This window comes from Copadichromis virginalis, linkage group LG3 (assembly GCF_057382275.1).
Source record: "Copadichromis virginalis isolate Kocher_CV1m ecotype Utaka linkage group LG3, C_Virginalis_male_GT1.1, whole genome shotgun sequence".
Taxonomy (NCBI): Eukaryota; Metazoa; Chordata; class Actinopteri; order Cichliformes; family Cichlidae; genus Copadichromis; species Copadichromis virginalis.
Window position 1 is genome coordinate 34,253,920 of NC_140620.1, and position 13,226 is coordinate 34,267,145.

The window sequence follows — 13,226 nt, forward strand, 5'->3', positions numbered from 1 at the left end:
TCTCGTTTATTAATCCATTCAAACTAATAGGAACTGAGCTACGAGTATTTCAGAGCTGAGCTTCGGTGGTGTTCCCCTTCACACTTCCTTTGGCGCTCTCTTCCTTTGTTGGTGATTGTAACCGCTCAACAGCTGCTGCTGCATGTGTTTGCTGCAGTTCGGTCAATATTTCTGTTGAATTTAATGCTGCTCACATTTTTCTGTTCCCTCCCTTCGACCTGGAAACCATGCAGAACCTTCCCCCCCCCCCCTCCCACCTCCGAAACAACGCAGCTTCAGCTGTTACTCAACAGGTCTGAGAGCCCGAGCGAGCTGCAGGAGGATGGCTCCTCCACCTCTATCCTTTCCTCCCACAGCTCCTCCTCCTTCGTTTCTCTCTATCTTTAGTTTCCTGGCCTTTGAAGACACCCCCCACCCCCTCCTCCTCCGCCTCCTCTGCTCAGTCTAACGCACCAGCTTGTCTTTCTCCCATGTTTCCATAGGGCTGTCCGGCCCACCCTGACAGGCCCCACTCCAGACAGGCCCAACCCAGGAGCCCCCTGTCCATCTCTGTAAGACAACCCCGACCCCTAACCTAACCTGCCCCCGTTCTGCCCCCCCACTTCCCCTCCCTCCACTTCCTCCCCACACATCCCACTAGCACACATTACAGACTCACCTATCAAAGCAGACATGTCCTAACACCATTGAGACACGCTGATACACATGAAAGTACTAAGTAAATGCCAGCACACACACACACACTCCCTCCTGTTTGTCTGTGTGTGTGTTTAATGTCACCTCAGCTTAACACCTCACCGCCTTGCTAACCCTCCGTGTTTGGTTTGGTTGCTGTCCTGTGCTCCCACAAGTTTTGGCTCTGTCATCTGTACCGGTGTTTTTGGTGTTGTCGAATAGTGACTGGGTGGTGCTTACACTGTGTGTGTGTGTGTGTGTTGGGGGCTGGGTCAGTGTGAATTTACCCCGTGGTGAAGGAGCTGGTGATGGGGTTGAGCTTTTTTATATTTCCCTTTACACAGTAAATAAATAAATAGCCAACAGCTGAGTTTCCCTCTGCTCCTCTGTGTGTCTGTGTGTCACTCGTAGGAGCAGCAGAGGCAGGTTGAAGACCCGAGCAGAGAAGTGAAGAAGGTCAGTAATCACTTACTAAGTTTATTATTAATGGTCATTTAATTAGAGTTATCAACGTTCCTCTGAAACAAGAGTAAAGCAAGCGGTTAAATCCTCTATACAATCATTTAATGAACAGTTTTTAACAGAGTATAAAGCAGATCATAGTTTTGACAGGTGAAGTGAACAACACTGATTATCTCTCCATCGTTGCAGCTCTTAGTGGGCGGGATATATTAGAGAGAAGATGAACAGTTTATCCTCAAAGTTGATGAGTAAGAAGCAGGAAAAATGGGCAAGCATAAGGACTAGAGTGAGTTTACCAAAGGCCAAGTTGTGACGGCGAGACAACCGGATCAGAGCATCTCCAAACCGCAGATGCTGTGGGTTGTTCCTGGCCTGCAGTGGTCAGTGACAGGGTCATGAACGTCCAAGGCTCACTGATGATTGGGGAGCTAAGGCTGGCCCGTGTGGTCCGATCCAACAGACGAGTTACTGTAGCTCAAACTGCTGAAAAACGTTAATACTGCTTCTGATAGGAAGCTGTCAGAATACACGGTGTTATCAGTTTGTAGATCAAAGGGGTCAAGTTAGCAGTCACGCTTAATCTGTTTGTAATAATCAGCTGGTTTGGAGGCAGGTTTTCTATGTGCTTTTTTTGGAACTGAGTAAACACTTGCACATTTCAAAGCACGTTACTGTCCTTAAACATCAGTCTTTTCTTACATATCTCCTCCTCCTTAGACCCCAAATGACTCCGGGCTCCCCGACGTTTGTGGGAATATTGTGTTTCTTTCAGTTTAGCTTTGATTTCCATCGTTGACACCCATGAAAAATCGCTTTAATTCAAATTTACTGGCTTACTAAGAGTAATCTGACCTTCCTCCTTCATTTACACTGATTCTGCACTTTAGCAGATGTATTATCTGAGCTGGTCTTATACAGTCATCCTAACTGCATCAGTAACATCAAGAACTGATGAAGAAGAAAATAAATCACAAAGCTGCTTAGAGCCAAAGAAAAGTGAATTTGCTGGTAAAATACTTAATAAAAGTGGAATAAAAAGAGCAGAGACCACATTGTTAGTGTGGAGAGCTCCTAATCATTTTAAAAGGCATCTCTAGTAAATGCTGCTACTGGAGTAGAGGCAGTAAAAATCTATTTTCTATTAGTAGGGTGCAATACAGGTACAGCTGTTCTAATGCTCCGCTCTAAAGGTAGTGACTGTGAAAGGATTGCAGGAGAAAGATGTAATACAGCAGCTTAATCTTTCTAAACTCCATTACTATAATTATATACATATATAATTTTACCTGTAACTGCAGTGTAACGTGTCTGTTTCTCCCGGTTTAACCTTGAAGGTGCGTAAAGCTCGTAACCGACGCCAGGAGTGGAACGTCCTGGCCTACGACAAAGAGTTCAGACCAGACGCCAGGCTCGCCCCCTCCCCTTACCACGGCATGTCCTCTGAAGGCTCACTGTCCCCAGATAGCAGGTAAACACACGTGTGCACACACACATACATTAGCTACAAGTGAGGTTTGTCTCTGAGGTCCTGTTTCCTGTCCTAGTTTATGTGTACAGTCAGTGTTTGAGGATGGGCATTGGATGAGTGTTTCTCTCATCCTTTAAAGCCTATAAATACTATTCATATACTATAAATAGTACACAGTAAGCTGGCGTTGTTACACAGCCACTATAAGTGTCACATAATTTAAGCACATACCTGCTTAATACAGAGATTTAAGAAGTGCCAGCTTACTGTGTCGTTTACAGCTCTGTGCTGCCCTCTTCTGGCAAATGTAGTGCAGAGCACCTGGATTGCGTCACAGCAGGTTGGAGGAAACGATGAGGTTGACTTTCATTAGGGACTGAAGTCACTGCTGTGGCAGAGCAGGAAATAATACAAGGAATAGAAAATCTAACCTTTCTGTTATTATCATGATTCACTGCTCCTTCCTACCTGCCCTCTAATTTTCAATTACAACTCTCCAACAGATCAATGGCGTCCGACTCCTACCCAGCCAGCCCCAACCACCCCTCCACCCAGGCCTCCAGCACTGCCCACCCCGCCGACCACCACACCAGGGATCACCTCAGTGCCGCGGCCCAGACGCAGTCACTGGATCGGGGCCTGAGGCCGGCCAACCAGCCCCCGGGAGCGGGCGGTGCTGCGGCAACAGGTCGGCACGTGGCATCCCTGGGCCGAACCCCCTCGGGACACGGCGTCCAGGCCGGAGGAGATCCGACAGTCAACGGGCCGAGGCAGCAGTCGGTTAAGGACTACCGCGCCGCACACGGGTTTGTTTTCTGCGTGTTATTGCTTGATCTGTTTTACGGCTTTGTTTGCGTTTAGTTTGTTTCTACTCATTAAAAATCTTTAATTTACTTCTTTCCATCACCAGAGGGCAGCCCTCCACCATCCCCGAGTACTACATCCCGCCGGCCCCTCCCCCACCCCCACTAACCATCCCTTCTGCCCAGACCGCCTTCGACTCCACCAACGCCCCGCCCTCCGCCACCTCCGCTGTCCCCCCGACCTCTTCCGCCCTCTCCCGTCCCTACTCACCCTCTCCTCCTCCTCCCCCAGCCAACTACGTGCCCTCCCCCTCCCACCCGCCTTCAGGCGCACCCCCGGCCGCCCCTCCTCCTCCTCCTCCGGGAGCCCCCTTGGGCCACCAGGCCCACCCGTCACCCCCGCACGCCGCTATCGGTCAGTCAGCTGTGGACGCGGCACCCTCGACGAGGAAGTCCACCATGCTGGGGATGATCCCCATGAGCGACGCCCGCTCCGACCTGTTGGCGGCCATACGTAGAGGTGAGTGCGTCTGTATGAGGAAGGGACGCACAGGGTCTTTATTATTAGCCCCCACATAGAGCAGGGAAGTTAACACAGCTACGTTTCATTTTGGTTGCTTACAAACAAATTTATTTCATAAAAACTACCAGGATGGATGAGTTTGAATAACTGAAAAATGCCTTTGCATCCAAAATAGTTTGATTTTGGTGGAACAAACACATAAAGAAATTTTAAATGTTTTAAAGATTTTACACTATAAAAAAACCCCCAAGAATTTACTTAAATTTCTTAATAGAAATTATCTTTTTTTTGTTAACTCCGCCCTTCCTCTGCCCCCTCCAGGTATCCAGCTGAGGAAGGTGCAGGAGCAGAGGGAGCAGGAGGCAAAGAGGGAGCCCGTTGGTAACGACGTGGCCACGATCCTGTCGCGTCGTATCGCAGTGGAGTACAGCGAGTCCGACGACGACTCCGAGCTCGACGAGAACGAATGGTCCGACTAAAAGAAGAAAAAACAATAGAGAGATGAAGCGGGGAGAGTTAAAGGGGGAGAAATGTGACGCTAAGTTGAAACTTAAGGGGTTTGGTTAGTTTTAATGTTCATCATCAACTAAAAAAGTCTGATTAAAAAAGAATATCAGTCATACATTTCTCACACACCTGTTTGTGAACTTAAACCAGAGAGGTTTTTGTGTCCAGCCACCCAGGGCGTATGGCACAGTAACCACACACACTGTTTCAGCCCCACATCTGCTTATTTTTAACCTTTAACAACACTCAGTACTCAGCAGCTCCCCCTCCCCTACACGCTCTATTAGCAATATTACAGGCTCTGTGTGCAGGTGGGCCCCTAGTGAGTATGGGGGCGACGTGTTTACAAAACACAAGGTATATAGCACAAGACAAACTAATTATAGTGCAATCTTAACTCCTCTACCAAATGTTGAGAAAGGATTTATGGAAACGAGTAAGGATAATCAGGGAAAATAAAGAAAAATAGCTTATTAGCAGATAACTCGCTAGCTTTCTGGGTCATGCCTGTTTATGAAACACGCACACCTTCCTTTGGAGACACTGACCTTTTGAGAGTTTGGCTCATCTGAACCAGCATGAGACAGCAGGAGCAGCATTATCTCTGTGTAGTGAGCTGTCATGCATGCTAACAGGATGTGGCTAATGTAGCTGTAGCTAACGGGAGATAAAAGTGCTCTGCGGAGGGACGTACAGCTGGAGACGCTTGTCTGGAGAGCACCGTTAGTTTATGATTCAGTCACATTGACACATGCACTCAACAACCCTGCTTTTATATTGGAATATAACTAGTATGCAACCAGCTGAGCTGAGTCTCCTATTGCAAAGAGACGCGTTATAGACGAGTTGTGCTCTCTGGTGTTTAGAAATTAGAGGACAGTGATTTGCAAACCTTTGCCAGTCAGTCTGAGAGTCAAGTGTTCGAGTCAGTCTGCATTTGTTTGGAGACCGATTGCCTCCCACCAGGCAACCTGTGCAGTCGAGGTGAAAGCCCAGAAGGTTGGCGGTGCAGCATTTTGAAGCTCTGGACGACCAGTTAGTTGCTGTATCTACTTGAAGTCTGTTGGTGATTGCAAAAAAAATCCAATGCAATTACCAGGTAACCACCTTTTTTTTCTTCTGAGGTTTTTACTCCAGTGTGACTGAGCCACTAGCGTACTAAGGAAAAACTAATGGGGTTGGATTAAGTTACAAAGGATGTATGAAATTACATTTTTAAGAAAGCATTTCAAAGCTACACAGCCATAAACAAGTGCTAGTTAGCTGTTGGACGTACATGCTGTACACTCTGAGTTTTGGGCCTACCGTTAGTTAGTGAGGCCTTCCTGACTGTTACAATGATACAGGGAGAACGTGCAACATCGACACGTAAAGTCACAGAAGAAGAAAGATTAGGGGGTTTCCCATCGATTAATGTACAACACGAGGTCTCCCCCTGCTGGTTGAAGAAAGACTCCAGCTTTCATGTTGGCTTCACTTTTCAGACCATTAGCTGGGGCCATCTTTTATATACAGATTATGCTGGTGGGATATTTCTACAGTTGGGACATGTAAACAAACCAGTTCCAGTGTTGTTGGGCCACCGATGAGCAGATAATCTTATTCTCAAAGCCAGATAATATGCATTAACATATTTGAGCCCACTGGAAAATGTTCCTCGACATGATTATACAGCTCTTTTAAAGAGGTCCTATTCATAATATCAAACAAACACACGATCAGCAGCATTCGAAATGCTCAGAGTAATATTTTATGTCACAGGTGTGTTTATGAGCTCGCAGTACGCTGGCGTTAGCTTACAGGCAGAAACTACACAGAGAAATGTGGAAGCTGGCTCTCCAGGTACGTTTTGGGTACAAAAGTGATTGGACAGCCAAACTCTCAAAAACAAAAAAAGGGGTTGGGTCAGTGCATTTCCTAAAAACATACCTTCTAACGTTAGAATAGTGTGATGAAACTGTGATAAAAGACTCCACCCACCCAGGATGAAGCTGGTGTGGGAAAACAAGCGCCAGCAGCCTCGTTCGAGTTTCCCTCTCATTGAATAATTGAGCCCCATCTGCCCAGTCTGAACAGTGACTATCATGAAATTAGTTTTTGGTATTTTTTGTATTCGTTCATAAAGTGAAGCCTGACATTTCAGCCAGTGACTGTGTGCTGTGCTCTTGGTCTTATTATAAACGCTTCCACACTTAAACCACAGCTGGAGCAGCTCTCACAAAGCCCAAGGGTCAAAGGTCATGTCCACTCCTTCACTCGACCCTGGGTCAGCACTGCTGTCTGTGGAGGCTTTGTGAACGCAGCCCCTGGACTATAAATACATAAATGTAAGAGGCTCGCGGCAGTAATCTACAGTATATTCTCTCTTCTCTGTTTTCGGTATAGGTTTGGCTAATCCTCGGTATGAGCTGGTTGGACTGTAGTGTTTTTATAATGTGCTTTTTCTTTTTTCAAACGTGCTGCAGTGAGTTGTTCACTTTGATTTATTTTAGGCTTTTCTAACTGTCCAGGCCAGGATGAAGGTACCAGATAAAACAGGTATATCACAGAAGCCACGTAAAGGGTGATCTTTTGTTATTATTGTTACCAGATTGACCTTTAAACATTATCCTGCAAAGACAAATTCTAATATTGGTTTTAGTTTTCTTTTCAGTTAATCGATTTCTTTGTTGTTGTTAATGCTGCAACCTTTAATTGCAAAGCATTGTGGGAAGTGGAGTTCTACTCCTCCGTGTGCTAGCACTGCGGCAGAGATATTAACCCAACAGCGTTTCAGTCGGTTTTTAATTTGTGAGGAAAACGTGCGCTCTGAACAGTTTCTGATATTCAACGGTCCCACCTAACCAAAAAAAGTACAAGTGTACATGTGGAAGATTACATTAAAAGGTTTGCTCTACAACTTTTAGATTTGAAAAGTTAAAGGTGAAAATAGTTTTTTCAGGCTGTTAAGAAGGAAAGTGATTCATGAATCAAGGTGCATAATCGTGGATTCATGGTTAGAATTAAGCTGTATGGTGCAAAAGTCTTGAGTCACCTCATTTTTTTTTAATATTTGCTTCCAGGCAGCGTGGCTTTCTTGTAAATTTTGAGTAACCGTTCTCCAGACTTTGTGAAGGTCTTTCAGAATTTTCTTTGACATTGGCTGCTTTTTCACTCATTTTCAGTTCAGTCCTTGTACCTGAGCAGAGACTTAACACTGACCTATGACTCATTCAAGGATAACTTTACAGATAATTTTAAATTGTATCTTTAGTTACTTTGTAACTAGCAACCTGTTGCAAAGTTTTAATGGTTTTAATTTTTCTTGCTGAATCTAAGAAAAATTGACAGATAAATAGTATTTTTGTCTAAAAGTCAGAAATAGGAAAAAAATCCAACAAAGACCTGAAACAGACCTGAGAGATGCATCTGAACCTTCAGATGATCCGTCTACTGTTCACTGAAGCCTCATTAGAAATCAGTGGAAGTGGAAGGGTGGCTGTCAGGAAGGCTGAGGTATGTCAGATTACACAAGAACTGGACTGAAAATCAGTGACAACAGGTCTGATGGAGTGATGTAATAAGGTCAGAGTCTGCAGACATCTGTAAAACACGGTGGAGGCTGTGTTACGGTTTGGAGCTGCATCTCAGCCAGTGGTTTTGGAGATCGTGTCAAAATTAATGTGAATTGTGAACACAGAAAAGTACCATTGGTAAATCATTCAATTGGCAGCAACTTAATTTTTAACATGACAATGACCCCAAACACACTGCCAATGCAGTAAAATCATAACTGGATAGAAAAACACACTCAATGAAACGCTATCAGTCATGAATTGGCCTTCTCAGAGCTCAGATCTCAATATTGTTGAATTTGTGTGGGATCATCTAAAGACAGCCAACATCCAAAGAGAGCTTTGAATGTCCCTAAAGAAGCCTGGAGAACGACTCCTACTTAAAGAAATTACAAGAAATATTGTCTAAGAGTTCAGGCTGTGCTGAAGAATAAAGGTTGTCACACCAAATATTGACTTTTAAGTCTCTTAGAATTATACAAACTCAGTTTTTTCCTTATATGCTGTATTTACATGTATGTTTGCATGAAACTAAGGTACTGCACCTACTTCCAAAATGCAAAAAGATGAGGGATGGATCAGGACTTTTGCACAATATTGTAGTAGCCTGAAAATATGACAGTTTTGACTAGCCGGCCATATTTAGCTCAGAAAAAAGGGGGGGACATCAGTGGACATGTGGTGCTTGGTGGGACTCCACATTTGTCTAAATTGTACATTACAGCTGTTTAATTGTACAATCACTAACTTCAATGTCTAATTACTCTTGCACATGTAAAGTGTTCAGCAGCATTCGGCCTAATCTCGACCTCCATATCTCCTGCTGTAATAATCTAAGTCTGTATCTGAGACTGTTCAGACTGCTCAGTACTTTCACCTTTACCTGTGCAGGTTTATTCCCAATAACGACATGATTCTGAAAAAGGGACAGGGCTCAAAAGTAGCTTTAATTTTTTTGTTCTTGTATATAAACTCAATTAACTCAACAACTGCACTCTGCTGGAGATTCACAACTGGACTAAAGGGCGGACAATGAGTGGACAGGTTCTTGGTTTTCTCCCTGAATGTTTAGAATAAGATTTAAGGATTTGTGCCAAGGCCTGCGTTTATAGACATTATTACTGAAGCAAAAAAAAGCACATATGAAGAGATAGAGAGTGGATTTGCAACAGACCTGGCCAATATTTACCTAGAATTTAAAGAAAAAAAAAAAAGGAAGAAGGTTGTATCGTAACGGAGGATGCAAAAACCTAGAGAAAAGTGGTCTGATTGCTCTGATTGTTCTGATTGTTTATTCTATGGTCGTGTTGTTGTGCTGGAGCCATAGATATACTCAGTCATGAAATTCGCCCGGAGTAGCTGGTGACCCTGCAGCTTCTAAGAATGTAAAGCTGTGACTTTGACGATTTTGCTACTTCCCGTATTGTTTGATGTGCTGACAGCTTTTCCGGTCCTGGCAACAAAAGCAGAGACCTCGCATATCAAGCGTACCTTGTGTATCTATGGCTACTGGCTTCTAAGAAAACTTTGTTATGTGTTGAAAATGTGAAAAACGAACTATGTTGTAAAGACTTCTTTTGGTAAGGCAGCCTGTAAAGTAAAATTGGGGTAATATAACCTAGACAATGAAACTAAATGAAACTGTGTACTGCACACTAAAATCAACTGTAAGCAAGTATGCATGTAACTATAGCTAATAAATGGTGAACAAAACTGTGTATGCTGTACTTTTGTTTTAGGTTTTATGCATTAGTCACAGACCTGTTTTTTTGTGTCCCTTGTGGTTAACGTAGACACACTAATGGATCATCATTTGTAGCCCACCTTTGTTTTTTTCCCTCAGCCACATGTGAAAACACTCACCGCAAAACGTGCTAAGAAAACATCAGCATTACATCACTGTTCGTATGAGACAGGATGGAGCCTGCCATCTGAATGTCACAGCAGAAATCGAGACTCTTGAGTTGTGTGGTCGGTGTGGTCTTTTTCTGCTACAGACTCAGAGATGATCTTCTGCATACCTTGTTTGTAACAAGTGGTTATTTGAGTTACCGTTACCTCTTGGTACCAACAATGCATTTTCACGCGGTAAACTGCCACCCACTGGATATTTTCTCTTTTGATGGTTGGTTGTGTGGAAAAATCCCAGCATATCAGTTGGGATCGAATCACTAGAATTACATTTCTTCCCCATTTTGAGGTTAGATTTTAGCAGGTTGTCCATGACCATGCCTACATGCCTAAATGTACTGAGTTGCCGCCATAAGATTGGCTGATTAGGTATTTGCTTATTTTCAAATTATCATTATCAGTTAACTTTAATCAATTTAAAATAAGATTAATAGTTGTATTTGGGCACGTTCAGTCTTCTATAACAGGAGGATATAATAGAGAGATTTTTATACATTGATAGTTGTTAGACATCCTGTGACGCACATGATTTGATGTTTTCTGGCATTCATTTCTCCTTAACATCAGGTCAAATTATGTGCATTTAAATTTTGTTACAAAGAAGCAAACCTTACCAGCCCCTCTCTCACAGAGAATCAAATCTGATAAGTGTTACTAAGCAGTATCTGTCATTTCACAGCAATGACGTAAATCCAGCCATCATCACTTTATGTTCTCAGCGCTGTGACACGCCTACTGCTGGTGACGCGTTTGGTCCCAGCGCCGTGCCGTTCTGGGCCATTGGCAGGGTGGAGGAGGAACCGATGGGTGCTGTTTTGGACCGAGGAGTCATTTTGGGGCACAGATGGTGACACAGCAGTGAAGGAAACAGAGAAAAAAAAGAGAGCGAGAGACAGTTCAGTGGCAAAAACAACAAGCACTGCAGAAATGCTGGAATGATGAAGAGATTTTTATTTCGGACTAAAAACCTACAGCTGACCCATGCTCAGAAACAGAAATGTCTTGGTGATGGATAGTCCTTTTGCTTTGTTCTTTGCTTTGTTTTTGCTCCTAATTTCAGTCAGGATCTAATTTTGGAATCAAAGGTCTATAAATAAAAAATGTGCTTGATGGAACCGGTTCCCAGGATGACTTGCACAGATTGTATTTAAGAGAGGACAAGTGTTTGAGTCCGTCCTGCGCTGAGATAAATAAATATTCACCACTGATTAAAATATCACCTTCTCTAAATGATATAGAGGCACATAAAACAGTACATAGTAGTTGTGTGAGCTACTATTGGCATTATTTCTGTAGTTTTAAAGGGAGGACAAGGAGACCAAATACAGTTTTCAAGTGACAAGCAGTTTTTGTCGAGCTGCTCTGAGACCCAAAAAGACTACAAGGTAAAGAGTAACAGTACAGGTCAGTCAGTGGCGGTCCCAGCCTGTTTGGCGCCCTATGCGAACAATCCCTCTGGCGCCTAACCCTAACCCTATGACTATGACTGCACATTTACTCCAACATCATCCTCGTGCAAAGACAAGTGGAAGCAGACAAAAACAACAAGCACGCATGCTACAAACTTTACCCGAGTCATTTAGACAGCCGTTAGCACAGGATTCTCCTTATGGGGACCTGATATGTTTAATATGCTGCTGAGAATATAGCCCAGAAGAAGCGGATAGTATAGCTTTTGTTTTGGAAAGAGACATTTCTCTGTAATAAACTCTCTTTTCCAAAGATGAGTGATTTCTCGATCAGATAGATTTATTTTATCCCTTTGTTGTTTCAGCAACATTAAATTTAAAAACTGTACTTTTGAGATAAAATATATATTTATAATTTTAATAAATGACAAATTAAAAAAGGCATGAACATTTTTTTGTATCAAAAAAATATCGACCCGTGACACCAAAGTATCGAACCGAACCGAACCATGAATTTTGTGTATTGTTGCACCCCTACTACATACCTAATTGTACCTCAAATATGAATTTTATACTATAGGTGGATGAAGAGTGTGTAGCACTATTATCTCACAACAAAAGCGTCCACAGGTTCAAATACAACATCTGGACATTGGCTTTCCGTCTGTCTGTTCTCCCTGTGCCGGTGTGGGTTCCTCTCGCATCCCAAAGACATTCATGTGGTTAACTCATTATTCTAAGGTGGCTGTAGGTGCGAATGTGAGCCGGAAGGTTGCAGGTTCGATCCCCAGCTGTCTTTCTTGGTCGTTGTGTCCTTGGGCAAGACACTTCACCTACCACCTACTGATAATGGCCAGAGGAGCCAATGGCGCGATATGGCAGCCTCACTTCTGTCAGTCTGTCCCAGGGCAGCTGTGACTACAACTGTAGCTGCCTCCAACAGCGAGTAAAATTGTAAAGCGCTTTGAGGGTGTCGAAAAGTGCTACATAAATGCAATCCATTATTATTATGTATCATTAAGGCTGCCTCGACATATTTGGTAATTTTGGCTGTAAAAGGGCCAAAAATCATATTATAAGTGAATTCTTTTGCCCCTTTTTTCAGAATACCCTCAGCTTTCAATATCTGGAAGTCATTTTACATTATTGTATTGTTGTGACAATGAAACAACAGTTAAAAAATATCCAGGCCTTTTGGGGGCGTTGCCACTTCTCCACACCCATCATTCTGCTCCATGAGTCATCAATTTTTACATGTGATTGGACCGTCGCAGCTTGTGCCCCCTAATGATGCACCGTGAAGTTTCGTAAAGCTCGTTTTCTTGTCTTTTAGTCACCATTTGAAATGTCTCTCTTGCCCAAATGGTCGAGGAGTTACGCTAGTGTGAAGCGCACCTAAGTGGAGTTGGCTTTTCTTTTTCCAGAGCAGTAGCTTGCAAACCGTTTGTGCTACCGTAATACACCAAATATCCCTGTAAAGCGCAGCTTCTCTTCTTTCAGTAACCAGGTGAATTTTTTTTCTAGCTCAAATGGTCGATGAGTTACGGTAGTCCAAAGCGCACATGGTAAAACCTAGGCGAAGTCGAGTTTTCCTTCTGTGTTCACATAGCAGTAGCTTGTGAACGATTTGTGCCACAATGACAAGAGGTATGTTTGAAGGAATAAAGGTGAAGCTTTACAACCTAAAAATCCTATCCGGACCGGTCGTTAAGTCTGACGTCACTAGCCGTGTCTGGGCCTAAACTCCGCTGCAGGTCCATATATCAAACGATCACTATGGCATTACTGAGGGTTGAAAAACTGTCTAAAGTCTTTCATCTTTAATAAAATTATCAGCGTTCTGCTCTACCAGGTGTAATAATTGAGTTTAACATCCAGGCAAGACAGAAAACTAAACAGCAGTGACGTTTGTAG

General features: G+C 43.4%; 1 protein-coding gene across 4 annotated transcripts in view; it reads left to right on the forward strand.

Annotated features, from left to right (window-relative positions):
* LOC146714289 (actin-binding protein WASF3) overlaps nt 1-9,710 on the forward strand; it is a 65,504-nt gene extending 55,794 nt beyond the window's left edge. For 3 of the 4 annotated variants that reach the window (XM_085450757.1, XM_085450755.1, XM_085450756.1), the window contains exons 6-11: nt 483-551; nt 1,087-1,131; nt 2,472-2,605; nt 3,109-3,411; nt 3,516-3,928; nt 4,253-9,710. In XM_085450757.1, the coding sequence (XP_085306883.1) occupies nt 483-551; nt 1,087-1,131; nt 2,472-2,605; nt 3,109-3,411; nt 3,516-3,928; nt 4,253-4,410 (1,122 nt within the window). In that variant the 3' untranslated portion in view covers nt 4,411-9,710. The remainder of the gene's footprint in view (nt 1-482; nt 552-1,086; nt 1,132-2,471; nt 2,606-3,108; nt 3,412-3,515; nt 3,929-4,252) is intronic. The other variant, XM_085450758.1, reaches the window with a different exon arrangement.
* The last annotated feature ends 3,516 nt before the right edge of the window (nt 9,711-13,226 follow it).